This window comes from Carlito syrichta, unplaced genomic scaffold (assembly GCF_000164805.1).
Source record: "Carlito syrichta isolate Samal-C Ts95f unplaced genomic scaffold, Tarsius_syrichta-2.0.1 Scaffold56983, whole genome shotgun sequence".
NCBI classification, from domain to species: Eukaryota; Metazoa; Chordata; class Mammalia; order Primates; family Tarsiidae; genus Carlito; species Carlito syrichta.
In genome coordinates this window covers 531,761-547,049 of record NW_007001079.1, presented here as the reverse complement: position 1 = coordinate 547,049, position 15,289 = coordinate 531,761, and the positions used below count along the sequence as shown (strand labels likewise).

The 15,289-nt window shown below is 42.8% G+C and overlaps 1 protein-coding gene across 1 annotated transcript in view; it reads left to right on the top strand.

Annotated features, from left to right (window-relative positions):
- Positions 1-15,289, top strand: part of ACTN2 (actinin alpha 2) — a 53,410-nt gene that overhangs the window by 14,684 nt on the left and 23,437 nt on the right. The window contains exons 5-10 of the mRNA XM_008049933.2: positions 488-575; positions 1,780-1,858; positions 5,920-6,001; positions 8,935-9,020; positions 11,660-11,752; positions 13,760-13,990. Coding sequence (XP_008048124.1) covers positions 488-575; positions 1,780-1,858; positions 5,920-6,001; positions 8,935-9,020; positions 11,660-11,752; positions 13,760-13,990 — 659 coding nt within the window. The remainder of the gene's footprint in view (positions 1-487; positions 576-1,779; positions 1,859-5,919; positions 6,002-8,934; positions 9,021-11,659; positions 11,753-13,759; positions 13,991-15,289) is intronic.

Sequence of the window (15,289 nt, the reverse complement as noted above, 5' to 3'; positions counted from 1 at the left end):
GATTGTCCTGTCAGACTCACTTCAGAGATTGCACCCAGTGTCACGCTTTCCTAATACGTTAAGGATTCAGTCAGTCAAGAGGCAGGGGGAGGTCTGAAACACCCACCGGCCTCCACAGCCCTCCTTTCAAAATTGGGCACAGAAGCTCAGGTTCAGAATAATAGCTGTCCTCAGTGTCACCTTATACAGTGGGGTACCCACATTTAAAAAAATTATTTTAATTTAAATCAGGGTAAGTTACTAATCACCCTGAAGTCTGGCTTTAGTGTTTTCTTATGTTGCAACTTGTGGTGGCAGCAGCACTGTCCTTTCGAAGTCCTTTCAGCATTATCAGAAGGTAGTGGCTGCCATCTGCTTGCAGAAGCCACCAGAAGAGATGTTGTGTTTGGTGATCAGCCCCTGGGAGGTCTGTTTTGAAAGGGTCTGGGAATTGGGTGAACTATGCGGTGAGTATTTCTCTGTGAGCTCTTCTTTACTGTCATTACAGAAACATCTGCCAAAGAAGGTCTGCTGCTTTGGTGTCAGAGGAAAACCGCTCCTTACAGAAATGTGAACATTCAGAACTTCCACACTAGGTGAGCACCCAGGGGTCCCAAGGCCCTTGTGCTCTTACTAGAATCCCTGGGTGGCAGGGAGAGCGATGCTTGTTTACATCAGGGCATCCTCCTGTTTGAGGGGCAGCTAGTGTTGGCAGGGAGCTAAAGCTATGGAATTTGTGATGCTTAGGGTCTCCCAAGGGAGAGCATTCGATTAGGGGTTGGGATGCTGATAAAATAGCACCGTATTTAGAAGTGAGTGGTATGCAGTGCTAGGATGGTTCTTCCCAGTTTGGGGGTGTAAGCATGCAACTCACTTGGGCCTTTATGCCTTCACCTGGTGTTGGGAGGAGGCAGCAGGAATGGCTGTTGCTTCCCAGTAAGGGGTGAGAGCCCAGCAGAGTCTGCATCCCTCGTGCACTTGCCACTCCTGATCCCTCTGCCCTTTCGGAAGTGGAAAGATCCTTCCTCCAGAGCAGCCAGACGTGCCTCCACTCACCTTCCTGCTTTCCTTTTCCGGCTCAAGCACTTCAACAGTGCAGTGCTGATACTTCCACTGGGGTCTCTTTCCACCTCCGACTCTCTGAAAAACAGAAATCCCCCTCCCCGCTCCACTGTCACTGGCAAGCTCAGAGCCCAGCTTTGTCTAAGGAACATTTAGACATGTTCTGGTGTCTGTGGGGAAACAGACCTGAAATCAACATCCGCTTGCTAATTGCATGTCCTCCCTCACCTGTATGCCTTTACCTTAAAACACACACACACACACACACACACACACACACACACACGGTTCTGGATGTTTTCAGGATAAATGTCCTTGTGTATGTTTATTGGGCAGACCCGGCATAAGGGCCAGGACGGAGACTTGGGGAAGAGAAAGGAGGAAACCTGGGACTTGCAGGACAGGGACAGCAGTAGAGGCATGTCCCTTTCTGTCACTGCCTGTGCCAGCACAGACCAGACAGGGGCCAGAATCAGGGCAGGGTCTCAGGCGAGTCTGAGCCTGATGCTGGAGGAAACGGAGAGGAGAAGGGTAGCGGGGTGGAAGTCCACATCGGACCCTGGGAAGCAGATGGGCATTCAGAGGCATTCAAGCTCCCTGGGTGGGGAAAGGAGCAAGGTGCCCGGGGCCTTCCGTGCATCGAGTCAGCAGGAAGGCCAGCGTCTGACTAAGTGCAGAAGCTGGCTGCTGCTTCCTCTCCACTCACACGTGTTCCTGTTCTTCTCGTCGGTTGTGCAGCTGGAAAGATGGCCTTGGCCTCTGTGCCCTCATCCACAGACACCGGCCCGACCTCATTGACTACTCAAAGCTGAACAAGGTCATTCTGTGTGGCCCAGCATGCAGTGTCCTCAGCCTCCTGCCTCAGCATGTCGTCCTGCGAATGAGCACATCAGCACTAAACTAGCACAAACCCCGTGGCTGCCAACAGAAAAGGCCACCAGGAAAAAGCAGATTCTCCCAGCTAGTCTTTTCCATGATGAACGTGTAAAGGTCGCCAGGCACCGTGCCGCACGCCTGTTGTGCCAACTACTTGGGAAGCTGAGAGGGGAGGATCACTTGAGGCCAGAAGTTCGAAACCAGACTGGACAGCATAGCGAGACCCCATCTCTTAAAAAATTAAGTAACTACATTTTAAAAAGAAGAATATATGAAGGGTAGTCAAAAATAGAAATGAAAAGAAAATAACTTATCTGCTGTAATGAGAGAGGGCAGCACTGGAAGCCGGGTCATCCCTTTTTGCCCATATCAAGATATGTTTGTTGATTTGGCTTAGTTTACTATGCAGGGTTTCTGTGTTTCTTAGAGATTTTGTATCCTGGAGTGTAAATATGAGAATCAATGCCTATATTTTACAGGAAAAGTAAGGTTCGAACACGCCAAGCCTTTTTAGTTTCCTTTACCTTTTCTGGAGAATTTAGTTGTAGACATATTTACTCAGAATTGCTTAACTTGTTTTTCCCACAAGGAATGTTTCATAAATATCTCGCTATTGGTATAAGGTATTAGTCACAGCCTTAGAAACAGAGTTTTTGGGGATGGCTTGGTCTTTTGGGTTTGTCTTTTGTTTTTTGTTTTTTTTGTTTTTTTTTTAGAAAATCCAGTTTAGAAAACTTTAATTCTCCCTTTAAGCTGCGGGTTTAGTGTGCTTACAGCTCAGGTTAGTGTTTGACTTCTTTCCTTAAAAGTAGTTTTAAAATGTCATCTGTGATGGAAAAAGAAATCAGTGCCCCTCCTGGATCTTGTGGATGATCCATGCTGCCTTAGAAATGTTGAGTGTGGAGGTTTAAGGGTCACAAGTGCGGCCCGTCCCTGAGACATATCCCACAGTGGTGGTTCCTGCACATTTCCTCTTGGGTGCTGGTGTGCTTAGCTCGCCGTTCCCGTGCCTTTGCTGTGTGTTGGCGTGGAATTCACCCTCCTGCATGCTGCCCTCACCCGTGTGGCATGGATGGTTCTAAGAAGAGTGTCTTGGCTTCTCCATCTATTCAGTTATCATTTGCCCACCTCCACCCCCAGCCTGTTTCCATGACTACGGAGTAGCCCATGAAGAACTCATTTTGTATCCTAAATATTAAGACTACAATACTGTAAAGTTGACCGAGAAAATGGAGCTTTTTCTCGGCTTTTCAAAGCATATATTTTCTTATCCCTTGAGTTACTTTGAAATGTTTTAAACATAGAGACAGTGTACAATTTTTTTTTCAATTAATCTTAATTTCATCTTCAAAATGAGGGGATTGTACTAGTGAGACTCAGTTTCATCAGCAGTTATAATGGTCAGTTTTTTTGTTTTGTTTTGTTTTGTTTACGAAAGGTCAATAGACCTGTTGTAATTGACCATCTAAGATGGATGAGAAAATGATAATAATATGCCAGCAACAGCAACTGATACATAAAAGCCAGGTCAGGCACTATTATACATAAATAAACACACACACACACACACACACACACACACACACACACACACAGGCACACACATGCACGCATATATGTATATATATAAACCACACATACATATGCATTCCATCTTCACAATGCACAGTAACCCTATAAAGTAGGTACTATTATTATCCCAGTTTTACATAAGAAGAAGTGGGAAGTTAGTGACCCACCCAAGGTTATGTGGCCAATGGCTGAGCTAGGAAATACTTAATTGCCACATTTTATCACTGTATGTTACAGTCTATGTGAAACAGCTTTCACAAAGTCTCAGAATCATCACTCTGTGATTTTATTGCGGCATCGATCTATACTTTTTAAAAATGAGAAACTTTCAACTATTTGGCTTCCTAAACATTTGCATAAAATATGCAGGTAAAATTCGCTTAATGAAGCAACTGCTTTCAATCAAAAAGGATGTGCTCTGTTAAAAACAACATATAGTTAAAAACTTTATTTGCCTGAGAAAATGTATATTCTGGTAGGCCAGAAATCTAATTTTGAGCTGCTTCATTGAGCCCTATGAATATGTTTGAAGCCTGCACCCTTCAAATGTTTTACCATATAAAACTGATTGTGCATGTTACAAAGCACTGCAGTTTCTAAAATGTTGAAATAACTTTACTGTGAAAATTCATTCAAGTCATCCCAGGACTAACATTACTTTTCATTTTGAGTTTTCTATCTTATTCCCATCTTATTTCAAATGCATAATAGTTAGTTTATCTAATAGGTCAAAACAAAAAATGTTAAGTCTTCTTTGTCTTCATTATTTTAGCCCTTTGCACTCAGATGTCCCCTCTCAGGGGACATTAAGAGATTGCCTGTGATTATACAGAATAAGCTTATGCCAGCACAAAGCTTTAAAAAAAAATGTTTCCTTGAAGTTTTCAATTTAAATTACATAAAAAAGCAAATAAAGAGATGGAATATATACTGAGATATGATTGATCAGTTGAGAAGTGGTTTTCAGTAATCACTAATGCATCCTTCCACATCTCATTACATACAGGACAATAAACTACATATTATTAATGTGGGAGAAAGAAAACAAGACTTCATTGTCTACTCAAATAGAAAAACACCAGGTAGAAGACATCAAACAAATTACTATTGCACAGCATGTATCAATGAACCTGCAATGCATGTCGGTGACTGTTTCACACATTACCACACATGAGAAAAATATAAGATATACAATTTTGATTTTTGTCACAAATAAGTTTCTCAACATCTAAAATTCCATTACAAGCCAAATATCATTGCAATGAAATAATTGATTCCAATACTCTACTATTTAATATGAAGTGATTCATTTTTCCCTATGTCATACAAAAGTGCAGTCAGGGTGCTGGTAGGTGATCCATGAAGTGTCTCCAGTGCAAAGGGATAGTTATTCACTTCTGGTTGAGTTTATTTTGTTATGTTACATATATTTAGCCAGTTTTACAGTAGAAGATAAACAAAGGCACTTTTAAGAACAAAAATTTCCTCATGAACTCAAAATCATTAGGTTTTGTCATTTCTTTTCGCTTTAACATTGTAGAGCAACACTCATTGCCCTTTCAGCTCTTTACCCCTCAACTTTCTTATTTTTAAAACCAGAGTGTTAAACACCCTCCAAGATTACCTTCCAAAGCCGGAAAGTGTATGTTTCATGATTTCTTTTAGAATGATTTAAATTTTGTTATTTATAGACTTGAAATGCTCCCATGTATTCAGAGTGTTCTTTCTTGCCAGTGCATTTGTTCTTTTAAGCCTTTTGTTCTCATCTGATGAATTGCAGTTGCATGGATTGTGTGGTTTCTGTGATTTTTTGATGTTTCTCTAAATGTTTGAAGTAATTGGGAAAGGATGAGAAGGAAAGTTACTTACGCTGTTGTGGTTGTATGTGGGTGGGAAAGCATCCTGCCCAAAGGGAGGTGTATAAAAATGGTGCACATGGCCAGACTCGGTGGCTCAGCCTGTAATTCCAACACTTTGGGAGGCCGAGGCAAGTGAATTGCCTGAGCCCGCGGGTTTGTGACCTGCCCGGGCAACTTGGCGAGACTTTGTCTCTATAATAAATAAAAAACTAGCCGGGTGTGGTAGCACACACCTGTAATTCTGGCTACTAGGAAGGCTGAGGCAGAAGGATCACTGGAGCCCAGCAGGTGGAGGCTGCAGTGACCGGGAGCATGCCACTGCACTCCAGTCTGGGCAACGGAGTGAGACTCCGACTCAAAAAAAACCGAAAACAACAACAACAACAACAAAAATGTTGCACACAGTTCCTGTTTCAGAATACACAGACACACACACACAGACACACACACACACGTTCTAAATTTATATATATTTGTCTAAATTAAATATAAATATATATTTAGATATAGACAATTGGTGAACTGTTTCAGAATATGTTTCTAAAAACTGATTGTGTTGGTTTTCTTGCAGGATGACCCCATAGGAAATATTAACTTGGCCATGGAAATTGCGGAGAAACACCTGGATATTCCTAAAATGTTGGATGCTGAAGGTGAGATGAAAATGGCGTTTAATGATTTACAGAAAGTCGGTGGACTACAAATGTTATGGCTACACACAGGGGCCTCGTAAAACTTTACAGCTAAATTACATCTGAAGCACTTAGGGTAGGTTCCTAACAAGTTTCTGTCACTGACCACATGAGTACTAGAGAGTTTCATGTGTGGCTTGTTCATAAAACGTTTTTTAAAAATACTGCCCCCAAGTAAGCCAACAAAACTATAGAAAAAGGATTTGTTTAAAAGCTCAGCTTTGGCAAAGAAACAGAATGCTTTTGTTTATAATTTTCAAAAAATGATTTCCTTTTTTAATTTTTCTATCAATATAATGATTTCCTTAATCATGGAGAGATAAGTCTAGCGAATAAATCCCTTTGTGACATACTTAAGAAAAAAAAATTTTTAAATCCTTCCTTCCAGCTAGAAGTTATAGAATTGAAATATAGAATATGGAGCATTGAGCCATCAAAATGTCATCCAAACTTTCACATTTCATTTTAAATTAGTGTAAATTAAGCTTAATTTAGTTAGATCTGAAAGAATGTCTATACCTTAGCACCACTCATTCTAGAGACTAGTTTCACATACTTTGTATGCCCTTTTTAGGTAGTGAATTCGTGTAAACTGTACCTATGGCACACCATTTAAGGCACAGATATGTGAACACCAGTCACTCATTTCATGTATTCACTTACCATAACTTATCATTCAAGAGACATTTACTGAGCACTTACTATAAACAAGACTCACTGCCAGATGCTCCAGGAGATAATGAGATGTACGTCCTGCCTTCAAGGAATTCATGTTCATATACTACTTTTATTGTTATTCTCTAATGGTCCATTGCTTCCACTAGTTAGCATCGTTAGGGAAAATTAAGAGCTCGATAATTAGTAGTCAGTCTTCTTTTCTTCCTTGTTTTGGGTGACTGTACCAGGGCTGATGTAACAAATTACCACATATGGGTGGCTTAAAAACTAAAGAAATTTATTCTCTCACAGTTCTGGAGGCTGAAATCAAGGAGTCGGGAGGATTCTTAAGTGTCCAGGGGAGGATCATTTCTTGCCTCTCCCAGCTTCTAGAAGCCCTAGATATTCTTTGGCTTGTGGCAGCATCAGTTCAGTCTTTACCTCTGTCTTCACATGGCCTTTCCCCTCTGTGTCTGTCTCTGTGTATCTTCTCTTCTTATAAGGATACTAGTCCTATTGGATGAAGGGCCCATCCTACTCCAGTGTGACCACACCTTGATAATATGGGCAAAGGCCTTACTTCTAAGTAGTCACATTCAGAGAGGCTGAAGGTTAAGACATCAACATGTCTTTTCGGGGGATACAAGTTCTTTCAATTAGGACTCTAATTTTGCCCATTTATTAATTTAACCATTTTACCAAACATCTGTTTTATTGGATATTAACACTTGAATGCACTGTTCAGAATTCTACTTATGGTTTCTCAAAAACTCTTTAAAGGGAGAAAGTGGAATGAAGCAGGAACACAGAAAATGTTCTTTCCTCTTTGTCTATCCATCCTCTCTAAGCTAAATTTATATTTGTATGGTCTCTCCTTTGACCTTTCTGTATAATAAATAACTATATATATAAAACTATATATACATAACTGTATAATAAATAACTATGCAGAGTTTTCCCCCTTGAATTAATAGCCAGGATACTAAAAAAAGAACAAAACAGGCAACATTTAGTCAATTTATTTTCCAGTTTATTAATGCCTCCCTAATTTCTCAAATTGAGGGTAAGGTTCATATTCAAACACTCGTGTATAATGATTAGCAAGAGCATTGCAGAATTACTCTGGCACTGCTAGCATTCTTCTTCTCAGTTCTTGGGTTTTTTCTTTAGTCTCTGAGTCCAGCACTGGGCATATGTCCATTCTGTCGATCCTTACAGGCAGATGGGACGTGTTAGCGCTGTGTGCATTTCCTCCTCCTAGTCTTCTGTTACTTTTATTCATCTTTCCCATTTAATGACTCAGAAGGCTACTCACACACTGTGTTCTTATCTTTTTGGAGTAATTGCCCCTAAGAGTCTACTGGCGATCGGTTCTGAACTCGGCTGCCTTGGGCTTGGAGCACGTTGTGGTATAATTACCCAACTGATTTACTCCATGGGGTTCCCGTTTGTAATGTTTGTGACCTACATTCAGATTTACCATGACCACAGTGTTTTATCAACATATTTCTATTTCCACCGTTCTTTTATTGTAATGTCCGGGCCAGGTCTCTTCTTCACAGGTTGTTAATGCCTTTTGGCAAATCTTTGCCTTCCTACTTGCTGCGTGGGCCTTACTTTCTGTCATTGTGTTGGTCCCTGAACCCTAAGTGGGGATTTTTCAAGCAGCTAATTGGCTTGCTCACTCATGAACTATTATTTGTAGTAAAAACTGGTGAGCTTCTCCTTCAACTTATCTACCATGCTTTTAAAAGACTATGAAGATTATTTCTGTATTTCTCTCCACAAACCTTTCGTGAGGTGGGATCACCAGGTTTAGATCTGTGGGGACATGTGTTCTGTGTGGAGTTGCAGAAGAGATCTTGTTGACTTCTAGGCCCTCTGTGTGTATAGTGAGAGAAAGTCCCTGGGAATGCTCTGTTTTGTGCATTCTGTTGCCTTCTGGAGGCCTCCTTCAGGCCAAGGATGTGCCTTTCTTGCTAGTTTAAGGGCTCTTCTAGGCGAACCATGCTCTTTTCTTGGGCAAGTCCTTTGTTTCTCTTGGCAATTCTCAAAAGTGCACAGAGAGTAATGACTTTGCAGGTATGACTTCTTTGGTTTGAGCTGAGATTTTAACAACATAAGTGTGTGTGGGCGATGGGAAAAGATTCATGACTTTGACTTCTCTGAGGAAGCGCTTAGCAGGAGCCTGCTGGTTTTAGAACATCCAAGCAGTTAACCTTCTTTTCTCCACACAGATTTAGTATACACTGCCAGACCTGATGAAAGAGCCATAATGACTTATGTTTCCTGTTACTATCATGCTTTTGCTGGTGCACAGAAGGTGAGGATGTCAAACCATGAGTCACTGCTCACCCTTCACCTTCTGTGTCTGAATTTTTTTTTCAGTTGTTTTCCTCTATTTTTCCTCCTTCTCCGAGTAAGGAGACTAGTCTGGTTCTGAGGGAGCAGTCATTTGTCTTTTTTAGTCTAGTTTTCTTTGAAACTTACTTTCTGTTCATGCAGTGGCATGCTGTTCATGTTTGTTTTCCAGAAAATTCCATAGTTATACAACCCCACATCTTTTCTGTTCATAGTCTCTGCGAATCCAATGACTAGGTTTCACCATAGGAAATCATAAGGTATTGTTTCAACTTCATTCTGTCCACTGACTGACCCGAGTTTACAAACAAGGTTAAAAAGCAATTTACCAACAACTAGTGTTACCACAATGGAGGAAGAACGGACGTAGGTTCATGTGGTTCTTTTTTTCTCTTCCTGCTGCGTATGTCGGCAGCTACTACAAAGAGTAGCAAGAGTCATAATAAGCACAAGCTGTATGTACCCTTCTCTATAGGTGTTTTGTGATCCTTGGTGATTCTTTAAGCAGCATGGTAAGTATGTATAGAGGGTATTAAAAGACACGCCCTCTCCAATGAATTTCATCCCTACACAAGCCAGGAAAGTTGACAGTGCAGACATCCCCAACAATTATGAGACTGGGGGTGGGGAAACAGCAAAACAGCACAGGACAGCCCTGTGACTATACCCAGCATCTTGTAGATTGACGTGGGTTCCTCAGAGCAGAGAGCCGGATGCTCTGACAGGGTCAAAGACCAGAGAGGAAGGAGTAACAAACTCTGATCTGCAGCAGACAGCTTCCCATATGAATGGGTTGAATTCCCTTTCAAAAGCCCATATCAAAGGGTGAGGGAGAAAATAAACCCTCAGTTTGATCATTAAGAAACACGCTGGTTCAAAGGATCCTGTTCGTGAGTCATTTCAATATCATTTGGCCTTCTGAGGTTCAGGATGGTGGGCTCATGAAACACACAGTAATTGGTCAGTGTAAACCAATTTGTTCTTCCCTTTGTTCCCCCTGGACCCCTCTTTGTGTGTGCGTGTGTGTGCGTGTGTGTGTGTGTCCTGTGTTATTTTCTCCCCCTTCAGACATTGTGAACACCCCCAAACCCGATGAAAGAGCCATCATGACATACGTCTCTTGCTTCTACCACGCTTTTGCGGGCGCGGAGCAGGTACTCAACGCATGTGCGTCCGGGCTGTTGTGTCACCCTTGTGCACTGGTTTTAGTTGGCGTGTGCGTGTGCATACCTGGATGTATGTTTGTGCGCTTCACATTTCACCTTGGAATCTTTCTGAGTGTTTTATAATAACCTAAATGGCAAGTTCTAAACTGTGCATACTTTTTTTTTTAACAGCTTTAACTTTAAACAGTTCCTGAAATGATTTTATGTATTTTTCTTTTAAGATATTTCCTTTATTTCATTAGCAAATTGTGGAAAATATTTGTGCTTTAGAAAAAAAACAAGTGCCAAGTAAATTGAGCCATGTGCATTGGGTAATAAAGGGAGAATTTGACAAGGGAAAATGGATGACTTTCCAGCACCCCCTTGTTCTCCTCTGCCTAGAAATTGCCTCTCACTGGTCAGTGATTTGTTCCAACATCTTTCAGGACTCATCCTATCGTATGTGAAATAATGGAAGGGATAACAGTGTTAGAACCTCAAAAAATGTGCATTCCTTAAGACAGGCAACCTAAGAGATATTGTGGGAGAATGGCCCTCAGCTCTGCATCTTTGCCTTCTACTGTTTCTTGCCCCTTTGCATACCTCTACTTGGAGAATCCTGATAGACTGAGGTGGACAAAGTATGCATTCTTTTGGTGATCACCTTAAACACCATCACTAGGCAATGATGAGAACTGGAAACCAGCCTGTTATCAGGACAATTACGGCTTTAGAGGCAAGGTATTGTGACAGGCTCTGACCCTGGAAGCTTGGACAGGCAAGTTTCTCTTCTTGTTCCATCAGAAAATCGTGATTCAAGGAACGTTGCCACTCCTGGCCCAAGTTCCTTTCCACAAAAGACACTGGAGAATTAATTATTACCTCAGTGACTCCTCATATAGGTTAAATGAGCCTTAAAACAAACTCAACTCTGTAGAAGGATCCCATCCAGAAAGGTCTACCTACGTACTCATTTAAGGAGATGAGGTCTTCAGTGAATTCAAGCACAGTGACATATATGTGTTTTTAGGACCCCGTTATTTTGCTTTGATTTCCAAAGTCTTATGTTAATCAGGGAGATCCCACCCAGTTGTCATAAGGTCAGTGAAGAGTTCAGGAGAACATTCAGGGATCCAAGATCTTGGTTTCCTTGACCCATATATTTCTGTTACTAACTTGCTTGATGTTTTACCAAGTTTGTGTTTTAGACTAATGATGTCTCCCCATTATTCCCTACAGTATAATCAGCCTGCCGTGTAAGTCTGTGTGCAAACTAAACAAGGTGTGAAATGATTCATAGTATGAACAAGTCATGCCCGCAGCCTACCCCTCCCAACCTAGACTCTGCACCATTTGCAGCACGCCATCTCCCTCGTCACTCCATCACCTCCCTCGTCCGTTCTGTGTACGCATCCCCGTCGACAGAGCCGTCCTGTTTACCTATTGTGTTTTACAGGCCGAGACAGCAGCTAACAGGATATGTAAGGTTCTTGCTGTGAATCAAGAGAATGAGAGGCTGATGGAAGAATATGAGAGGCTAGCAAGTGAGGTAAAGGAAACTGGTGACCCATCCATACTCACCCAGGGGGTGAGGTACAGAGGGTGAAAACGGACTGTCAGTGTTTTCTTTTTCTTTCGTTTTTCATCTCAGATAGGATGAAAATAGGAACATTCCAAGGTTGTTCACCTTGTAGCAACATAACTGTTGGCACAAATGGTCTTTCCAGCGATCCCAAAGCAGAGAGGTTGTGCGTGTGTTTCAAGATAGCAGAATGTGATGACACGTGCAGCTCTGTACCCCCAGGGTTGGACACCCCAGATGGCTTTGCATTGGTTTTTTTTTCCTGCTTCATTAGCTACTGACATCGCATAGGACACTCTCCATGTTCAGAGGCCTCTCTCCACATGGTGACCCAGCATCCAGGGAACTTGCCCAATCTGCTATGAGGTGGCCGCTCAGCCTTCCTTGTGTGTCTGTAAAATCTAGAAGGTCATTTGGGGAAGATAGAGCCCTCCCCAGAGATACTTGAGCACGAGTTTCTGTGGTGTCTTTCCATCTTTCCACAGCTCTCCAGCCAGATTCTTGGTTAGAACAGCACTTTCCACATTTTTCTTCTTTTTGTTCTTATTATAGCAAAAACAGCAACTGAGTAGTCTCCTCACTACGTTGTTTTCCCTAATAAAAGCATGGATTGAGTGAAGTTCATGGCCACATTCTCTCTAGACTGAATTTGAGCACAGAGACATATACTCAAGACCAAATGATTTTGCTCTGACTTTTTCTTTTTTTGAGTTGTAGTCTCACTTTGTCACCTAAGCTGGAGTGCAGTGGTATGCTCACAGCCACCCCGGCATCAACCTGCTGGACTCCGGTGATCCTTCCTCCTCAGCCTTGCAAATAGTCGGAACTACAGGCATGCACTACCACAACTGGCTAATTTTTGATTTATTGTAGAGACGAAGTGTTGCCAAGTTGCCCAGGCTGGTCTCAAACCCGCGGGCTCAGGCAATTCACTCACCTCGGTTTCCCAAAGTGCTGGGATTACAGGCTGGGTCACCGAGCCAACATTTGGTCTGTACTGAGAAAAGCATCAGGACACTTGGAAAGAATCTTCCCAAATAGTAGTTTATATCAATCCAGTCTCATGATCACTGAGCTTATATTTTCACACTGCCACTATGGAAAAATTTAATTTGATGACATTGTTCAATGTCAGCTGCAAACCTCAGGACTGAAACATGACCAGGACCGAGGGACAGAGGATTCTTAGTAATTCCAGCCTTCCTTTTCTTACTTGGTCCTTCATTTATCCTCCTAGAACCCATAAATTATAGGTATATCCTCATTTAAACCATTTTTAAAAACTCTAACCTGCTGTCATTTTCCAAGTGATCAGGTAGGTATAAGTATAAAAGGCGAACTTTTCGGCAGGTGGCTATTTCTAAGACCTAGGCAGTAATTCAAGAGAAAGGGTGCATATTTTGTCCTTAGGAATTCACTACCATTTTCACTTACATCATGTGGATTTTCTTAAAAGCTAGATGTTAAAATATACTTTGTCATTGAGTCATTTTCAGGCTTATAGTGCATTTGTACAGTAAATAAATTTGTTGGGGTTGAGCTTTTTTTAAAAAACGCATGTTAAGTTAAACCCAATTATTTGCTGAATTTATTACACTACATTTCCACCATGTCAGAATTTGGGTTTTTCTTGTTTTGTTTTGTTTTGTTTTGGAAGCTCCATCCAGCATTTGTCTGCTAATGTCTGGTCCCTGAGTTTCTTGTAAATGTCACATTTATGTGCTCACTTTAAGTTTTCGACTTGTATATGGTATCGCTGGGGTGATCACTAGTGGCCATGGGTGGACCCTGAAAATTGCGTTCATGCCGCCATGCACAGAGGTGCCTTCTCCCCTTTAAGTTGGGGGCATGTAACCATATTTGAGTCATTTTAGGATGGTTAGTTAATCCACTCCAAATGATCAGGTGCCTGTATTTTTACCTGGAGGCACCTTGCTGGTGTTTTCAGCAGTGTTTTTTGTGTTTGGGGAGCAGCTTTTAGAATGGATTCGTCGCACGATCCCCTGGCTAGAGAACCGGACTCCCGAGAAGACCATGCAAGCCATGCAGAAGAAGTTAGAGGACTTCCGGGATTACCGTCGGAAGCACAAGCCCCCCAAGGTACAGGAGAAATGCCAGCTGGAGATCAACTTCAACACGCTGCAGACCAAGCTGCGCATCAGCAACCGGCCCGCCTTCATGCCCTCTGAGGGCAAGATGGTGTCGGTGAGTAGTGAGCACCCAGCCCTCGTGGCCCCAAGAGAATCCTTCTTTTGTTCCAGCCTGGGTCAAAAGGAGGCCTGGACTTCTTGAACCTTCTCAGTTGTGTGGGTAATGAATACATATATCTCCCTCTCTTTTACATGGTCACTTCCTTCCTCTCTCTTGAATCATGGGCATCGGCACACGAAAGTGCTCTAGAATCTGCCAAACAAAAGTTAGAACCTGTGATTCCACATCTCCCTTTAGCTACTCTACTGTTTCTCAGCACCCCCTACCCCCATCCCACAGCAAAACGTCTAGAAAGAGTTATTTATGGGTCAGAAGGAGGCCTGGACTTCTTGAACCTTTTCAGCTATATGGATATATTTTGGCCCTGTAACCGCTGCATTGTTTTTTTTTTTTTTGAGTTGGAGTCTCACTCTGTCGCCCAGACTGGAGTGCAATGGCCGCTCCCGGCCACCGCAGCCTCAACCTGCTGGGCTCTGGCAATCCTTCTGCCTCAGCCTTCCAGTAGCTGGAACTACAGGTGCGCGCTACCACGCCTGGCTAATTTTTGATTTATTGTAGAGATGAGGTCTCGCCAAGTTGCCCAGGCGGGTCTCAAACCCACAGGCTCAGGCAATCCGCTCACCTCGGCCTCCCAAAGCGCTGGGATTACAGGCTGAGCCACCGAGCCCAGCCAACCGCTGCATTCTTGACGCATTTCTGCCTTCCATCTTGCAGCTCTTGACCCCAGGTGCCATTGGTATGTGGTGCCTGGCAAAGAGCAGGCCTTTCGTAGACACTTGATGAACGGTGCTCTTTCTCTCCCCATGACCACGCCTCGTTTTCCCCCACCAGATCTACCAGCATCTAGAGATGTATCTTCTATCCCTTACTGTCCCAACCTGCCCATTCCGCCTTCTCAAGGACTGAGTCCTACATGTATCTCCCTCTCTTTTACGTGGTCACTTTCTTCCTCTCTCATGAGTTGTGGGCATCGGCGCACAAAAGTGCTCTAGAATCTGCCAAACAAAAGTTAGAACCTGTGATTCCATATCTCCTCGTAGCTACTGTGCTGTTTCTCAGCACCCCCTACCCCCATCCCAAGGCAAAACATCTAGAAAGAGTTCTTTTTTTTTTTGAGTTGGAGTCTCACTCTGTCACCCAGACTGGAGTGCAGCGGCCGCTCCCGGCCACCGTAGCCTCGACCTGCTGGGCTCCGGCGATCCTTCCTCCTCAGCCTTCCAAGTAGCCGGAATTACAGGCACGCGCTACCACGCCCGGCTGATTTTTTGATTGATTGTAAAGATGAGGTCTCGC